The sequence below is a fragment of the Rhinopithecus bieti genome, unplaced genomic scaffold (genome assembly GCF_001698545.2).
Source record: "Rhinopithecus bieti isolate Rb0 unplaced genomic scaffold, ASM169854v2 scaffold_12640, whole genome shotgun sequence".
Lineage (NCBI taxonomy): Eukaryota > Metazoa > Chordata > Mammalia > Primates > Cercopithecidae > Rhinopithecus > Rhinopithecus bieti.
In genome coordinates, this window is record NW_016807406.1 from 16314 (window position 1) to 23821 (window position 7508).

General features: G+C 35.8%; 1 protein-coding gene across 3 annotated transcripts in view; it reads left to right on the top strand.

The window, feature by feature from the left end:
* Positions 1–215: 215 nt before the first annotated feature.
* The window catches only part of IL5RA (interleukin 5 receptor subunit alpha), a 40781-nt gene continuing 33488 nt past the window's right edge, over positions 216–7508 (top strand). For 2 of the 3 annotated variants that reach the window (XM_017881651.1, XM_017881653.1), the window contains exons 1-4: positions 216–647; positions 1900–2041; positions 5017–5085; positions 5570–5654. In XM_017881651.1, coding sequence (XP_017737140.1) covers positions 5573–5654 — 82 coding nt within the window. In that variant the 5' untranslated portion in view covers positions 216–647; positions 1900–2041; positions 5017–5085; positions 5570–5572. The remainder of the gene's footprint in view (positions 648–1899; positions 2042–5016; positions 5086–5569; positions 5655–7508) is intronic. The other variant, XM_017881652.1, reaches the window with a different exon arrangement.

The window sequence follows — 7508 nt, forward strand, 5'->3', positions numbered from 1 at the left end:
CAGAAACACATCCCCCACACATATTTATTTGAGGGTACCAGACCTGCTTACAAAGCAGAGAAGAGTTAAGGCTGTTCTCTAAGGGCTGAGAATTGCTGCTACTGCCTAGTGAGTAGGGAGAGGGTACTCCTCAGGCCCTATTTCCTATCAAATCATGTGTCAGTGTTGCCTAGGAGATAAAGGCACAGTAACTACTCTAGCCAAACAAGGCACATAAACAGAACAGAAATGCAACGGCTTAGAGCACCCACAGAAAACTTGATTACCTTGTCACCATGAGTAAAAGCTAATTCCAACTCCTGAAGAGAGCAAACCAGCTCTGAAAGAGAGTGAAAACGCAGACGAGACAGTTATCAGATAATGGCTATCTGGACGAGAGATTCTTTCATTTGACAGCAGTTTGGTTGTTGGGAGTTCCAGTTTGGCTTCTACATAGTTGCTCTGTACAAATCCTCCTCCATATTTTCTTAGAGAAAATGTGTTGCCATCCCATCGTGAAGGAAGCTGCCCAAGAGTTTTTAACCATTACAGCTGTGATGATGAAAGAGTGAAGAACCGCCTCTAAGTTAAAAAGTAGTGCACCCAGAGATAAAGCTCATTCTCAATGCCCTGCCGCTGCTTCTCATCGATGGCCACTGCACTTCTCAGTAAGTGGGAATCAAATGCTTCACTCACCACAGAGTAAGCAAATAAATATCTTTTTTCTATGACATGGGCTAAACAATACCCTGTGCTCCACCTCCTAATAATTTCACTATACCCAGGGTGGGGAGGAGGGTCAGGAAAAGCAAGAAACAATGACTTCTACATATATGACAAACTTGTAAACAACAAAAAGGGGAAACAAAACTCTTTATAATTCTAGTATTATTAGCAGGGACAGAACTAATAATGGTCCTATTAAACTTGCATTATTAGGCAGGTCATGTTGATTCTGGTATAGCATTCTATTCTTGTGTTTTGGCTCAGTAACTGAGATGTGCAGATCCGTGGCAAGGTGAGTCATATTAAAACAACACCTATGGTTTTGTTGATGCTTATGTAAGACATTTCTTTTCCACAGCTCTAGATAATTATGCAATTAAAATGAAAACATATATTCTGCCAAGATTTCTTAGAAAATAAATGAGTTTTCAAAATATGGTACAGGGTATAATAAAATAGGAAGTTTCAGAGTTAAGCAAGAAATCTACAAATAAAGAAACAACAACAAAAAGTAGATAATGGCACTTTATCTAACTGAAGGAGGCATTCTGCTTTTTCTTTCTGGCAGGGGTTCTTGGATTTCCAAGATGGTTTCATTGTATATAAAATGTACACAAATTTGCTGAAATATTTCACTTGCTTTTGTGTTCATTAATGTATTTACCTAAAGCAAGGTAAGCATATTTCCATGTAGACAGAAAAAAAGGATGAAATGGAACCAAAAAAAGGGGATAAAACGAGAGACAGAGAGAGAAGAAAAATTAGAATCTTTTAATACCCATGAGCCTAAAATTAATAAACACATGAAAAGTGATGGTGCTTTTATAGCCATGTGAATAATATACTTAGTACTCGCTTTAATGAATTACCATACTGAACATTTTATTACCTGGTATGATTTCTATTTTAAGTGAATATGTCCTCTTTCATGGTTATCGAAAAAGGAATTTATGTAGCTATTTGTTAAAAGTTTGCATTTCAAAGCATAATACAGTTTTAGAAGTTAAATCACCTCATTTGTTTATATTACTTGAAACACTGCATGGGAAATTTTTAGGCAAGGTATCTAAAGTCAGCCAGACTTGTTACACACTCCCCAGCCTGCTGCACTCCTGACCTAACTCATTCCTCTGTTAGGTTTCACCGCACATTGCACATTAGGGCTGTGCACTAATTTGCTTCTATTCCACACAGGGCCAGGCACACTGAGCATCGGTCCTGTGCCTGACACTGTGCTATATGCTGGTGTTGCAGCCATGAGCATAGACACGACAGACACGGTCCTCGCCATCTACTGTTGAGTACTGATTGGAACAAGAGGATCGTCTGTAGACAGGTATGCCCAGGAGCATGAATGTGGGATGACAAATTGCACCGTGTGCAATTGGCAGGAAATATTTAACCACTGGGATATTTATAGCAAACTCCTTTTTCTATTTTTCCAAATACTCAAGGTGGCAACACCATTTCCACTTGGACTGACAGAGAGTTTTATGATTATAGCCACAACCTGAACTCATGAGTTATATTTTAGGACTATTTCAGAAATTTAATCAAAAGTACAGTAGTAGTAAAAAAAAAAATTACATGCATAAGTGGTCCTTATTTTTCATTTATATATTTAGACATGAATGTGCAGTTTTTCATTGGGGGGTAACGCAATATACCTAGGTAAACATGTCTTTTGCAGTTTATACCTTGGTTTATTTATTCTTCATCCCCCAAGAGATAACTTTTATTGCTGATTATACTGTACAGGATAAAAGAGAAAGTAAACTCTTTATATTTAAAGGCCTAACAGAGCATGAATCTTCTCAGTTGCTTTACAATTTCTGCCACTAAGGTTGAGTCTGGAATTAGGTGTCACCACAGTTGACTCAAAAAGGTTTTAAAAACAGGGGTGCCAGTATAACTTTGGTTATGAAACGAATGTCCCAGGCAGAAAAATAAGTTAGGAAAAGAAGAGGGGAAAATATTTGTAAGTCTGAACTTCAGTAGAATTTGATCAGTTCTCAAGAACACTGGGGAAATCCACTGCTAATTGTCAAAATTTCACCCAACTTTCTAGAAACACCTATAGAGAAGGAGGTTGTGGTTGTTTTCTCCAAAGTTTCAAAAAATGTTACACCTATCAGAAACTAGATTTTTAGAGAGCACTTAAGGAATTTTAGATTGACTCGATGAAATGTTATATGAGCAAGTAGATCATGATTTTTCTTAGAGACTGAGCACGTATTCCTGGTGATAAACAACCTATGCTTCATTCTGTTTAGTTTGCATCTTATTTTAACAATTTAATGGTTTTCTGCTAGATTTTAATTGGTACCCATGAGAAGAATGAGTCGAACATATTGTTGATATATATATATTTAAGCTAATGAAGTTGCTCTATTATTTTATAGTGAAATATGACACAGTTGACGTCTATATAATAGTGTATCTTTGGATTAAAGAAATAGCCTGAAGAGATTTGTTTTTTATATTTTTTAGCAGGGATAAGAAGTACTAAGAGGCCACAGAGAGTGAGCAGAATTGTAGAAAACATAGTACCAAATCCTGAAGCTCTAGTAATATTCAACCTTATGTAAAATTTATCTGACTAACACATAAAAAACTCATGCTCGGTAATATTTAGACCCCTATTGAGTACCTTGTGCTGCCTATAGGACAACTGATTTTGTTCAAAAGCATCTCTTTTACATATAAAATACAACAATGAGACATGAAAAGTTATCTACTTATTTATGGCCAAAACTAATAATCAAAATTTTTTTGAATGATCAAATTTGAAAACAATTCTATTTTGGGAGCTATAAAATCAGAATACATGACAAATTCTAGGGGAGAGTGCCTGCTTACATAAAATATTCAATTATCTCTCCACTGAGATATTCAACAGTTTTATTATTTACTTTAACAATTTAATTGCAAAGGATAAATAGATGTTTATTGTTTTTACAAGTACACTTATAACATAGTTCTACTTTGCCAGTCAGTGAAAGTCACAAAAAAATTAATTGTGCAGTTTTTTCTGACCTAGAATTTCTATTATTGAAAAATTAGTGCAAAATGAGAACATATTTAATATTATTTCAGGAAATGCTGACATTTTAAGAAATCACCTTCATAACTTAAAGAGGAAGCTATCTTTGTTGGTGTTCTTAAGGAATTTGTATCTTTGCTTCTCAGGCTTAGTAGACTACTAGTGTTTTCTCTTAATTCATTAAAATTCTCACTTTTTTTTTATTTTTAAATTTTAAATTATAGAGTACCTGCTTTTGTTGTTATCGTCATTTTTTTTTTTTTATTTCTACATAGTGTGAAATCCTCAGAGAAAAATAAACAGGATTTTAAAATAAAAACTGGCATAGTTCTGATCAACAATACTTAAGTTTATTGGAAAAGGAATTGAGTGATTTATATGTTGATCCTTTCCTGCTGTTGTGGCATTTTACCAATTTCATTAGTAAGTTCAGCAGTAATAGCAGCAACTTAAGTAATAATTTAAGAAGTAATAATGAAGTTAAAAGTGTTCTGTGCTATTTCCTGGAGGTATTCATTTAGCCCAGGTCTCTCCTGTGGTTCTACCAGAATTATATTTGGAAAATACCAAGCCACTTAAATAAATGTTTTAGCTGAAATTATAAATCATTGTAATTAGTACCATAAAGTTGACAGAGCATAGGTTTCGCCATTGAAAGATCAGAGATGGGGTCTAGGCTCCATTACTTAACAGCTGTTTGATCTTTGGCAGATTATTTCACCTTTCAGACTCCTTTCCTTCATGGGTAGGAATAATGTCCGTGGAAGGGATTTCCATCATATATAACAGCCACATGTGTCTGGTACCAAATCTCTGAGGGGAGCACGTGGTAAGAGAGTAGGAAGAACTGCTGTGTAAAAGTGAGGGCAACACAGGGGGAAGCCATGCGTGTTATCTGCCCTTTAAAGCTAAGTTCTTATGAGAAATGCCTTTCAAAATGTGCAGAAGAAAAACTCAAGACTTCTCATCTACAATTCCCAGGAAGAGATCACCAACTCCCCTCTTTGACATGTAGAACAGGATGCGGAGACTTTGGTGTGTGTTCACCCTGGGTTATCACATTTCCAGCTCTCGATTCCTTCTCATTGCCCAATTGTTTCAAGGAGATAGAAATATTGTCTTTATTTTCCCCAGGTCTATCACTATGTTTTTCAATTATTTTGTAACCTGCTCCCTTTTGGGGAAAAAAAAGAAAAAAGAAAACCTCTCCAAAGTCAAAGTACCACAAGTTGATTCTGGATTGGTGAGACAAAGTTTCTCTTTCTCAGGCTACCAATTGTTTTAGATTGAAGTTTCCTGTCATGTTTGCTCATCTTTAAATCCTCATAGTGAAAACGGTAATGTTGTTTGTTTCTTTTATTGACTATGCTAGAACTTCTACCGTTCAAAGTTCTGCTCTGGTCTCTTGCCGAAAAGCAATACCCTCCTATTTGTTTCCTTCTCTTCCAGTTTTGAACATACCTTGGGTTCCACCAGGAATGTCTTTTCCCTGTTGTGTGTGTCAAGGACTCTAGTTCACCCTTTAGATGGCAAATTAAAAGTCTCTGCTCCTATTGTATTCCATACACACCTTTATTGGGGGCAGTTTTTCAACTGGTTTATATTTATCAATTTATATTTCATTCTGTCTTTCAAGCTATGAATCTACATCAGAAGGGCAAAGTCCAAGATTTGGTCATGTTTGTATTTCTAGCACATCACAAATATGCCATAAATGTTTGTCAAATGGCCAAACAACTACATTTTATGTTAGAAAGCAGCTATCAGTTTTTCTTAAAAATAGCAGCAAGATGATTTTGGTATCTCCCTTGTTTTCTGTAGGATATGATCATCATGGCACCTGTATTACTGATACTTTTGGGGGCCACTGAGATACTGCAAGCTGACTTACTTCCTGATGAAAAGAGTAAGGACCTTCTATTCAATTCAATAATGTTTACTTTTAAAAGTATGTTAGTAAAAGGATAACATTATTTTCTCTTAAACTGTCAATTAGAACATTATATATGGATTTTTATGAGATAATATTTATCCTCAAGACAGATGCTTTAAACATGCTATATTTTAAGAAAGCAATGCTGGCTGAAATGCAAATGTTATGCTACAGTGGGAAATCAAAGTCAAGGTGTGGGTGTCCAGGCACCATGGAATAAAGCTGGCGCCAGTGGTCGCATTTGGAATGTCTTCCCACACAAGGGAGTAGTTAGAAGGCCCCATGACCAAACATTAAGTAATTTCCACTGCATTTTGTCCTGAAATTTGTTGATGTACGTATTTGGTGTGATGACAGAGTTTAAGGAAAATCATCACATGGTCCCAGTCTAGCACTGTCAACAGAACTATCTATGGTAATGACAATGTTCTATCTCTGTAATGTCCAATGCAGTAGCCACTAGCCATATGTGACTATTGAGCCCTTGAAATACGGACAGTGCAGCTAAGGTAATGAATTTAAATTAATTTAGGCCGTACGTTGTGGCTCACACCTGTAATCCCAGCACTTTGTGAGGCCGGGGCAGGTGGATCACTTGAAGTCAGAAGTTTGAGACCCACCTGGCTAACATGGTAAAATCCCAACTCTACTAAAAATTCAAAAATAGCCAGCTGTGGTGGCACATGCCTGTAATCTCAGCTACTTGGGAAGCTGAAGCAGGAGAATAGCTTGAACTGAGAGGCAGAGGTTGCAGTAAGCTAAGATCGCACAACACTGCCCTTCAGCCTGGGCAACAGAGTGAGACTCTGTCTCAAAAATTAATTAATTAATTAATTAAAATTTCAATAGCCACAAGTTGCCAATGGCTACCATAATGGACAGTGTAATACAGACAGAGCTCTAAAAATCCTCATGTGGTAAACATGGATGTAGAGATGTGGAAGTCTGTTAAGATCAATGGATAAATCCTGATAACTTAGTAAATGAATAAAAGAAGGTTTTGTAATTGTGTGCACAATACTGCCCTAAATGTAGTAAAAAAATTAAAAATTGCATAAATATACACCCAAGAAAAAAATAACGAATATATCATATGTGAATGCCATTCTTAGTGGTACAATTATTTTAAAAAATTTATCTTCTTCTTTTTGCTTATCTGTGTTTTCCAAAATTTCTTCAATAAACAGATACTGATTTTGTAATTAAGCAAAAGCTTTTATTTTGAAAGCAAAGTCAGAGAGTGGTTCATGAAGGGGAAGAAACCTTTTCTTTCTGCAAAGCCCTATTTAAGTAAGTTTGCTTGCAAATATTTTTGTCTGTGACTCATAATAAGACGTAAATACATTTTTACGTTATGTACCAGCACACATACAAATATATAACTACCTTTATGTAGTGGAAACGAGATTCATGAAACAACTCTTACTATGTTTGATGCACACTGATATTTTCTATTCTATTTTTCTTTCACATCATTAAAAGAAAAATTATGGTCACAAACCAATACGTTGTTATCATTGCCTGTTAATGGATAATGACTCTCAGTTTGAAAATTATGGTTATAGTGAATAGTGAATAGTGATATAGTAACATGTTCATCTTTCAATAAAAATATAGGTATTATAGGTAAACACCTGGACATGGGCAACATAAAAAAGATATTAAAAACAGTTTTAAAGAAACCTCTTCTAGGCTGGGCGTGGTGGCTCCTGCCTGTAATCCTAGCACTTTGGGAGGCTGAGGCGGGCAGATCATTTGAAGTTAGGAGTTGGAGACCAGCCTAGCCAACATGGTGAAAACCTGTCTCTATTAAAATACCAAAATTAG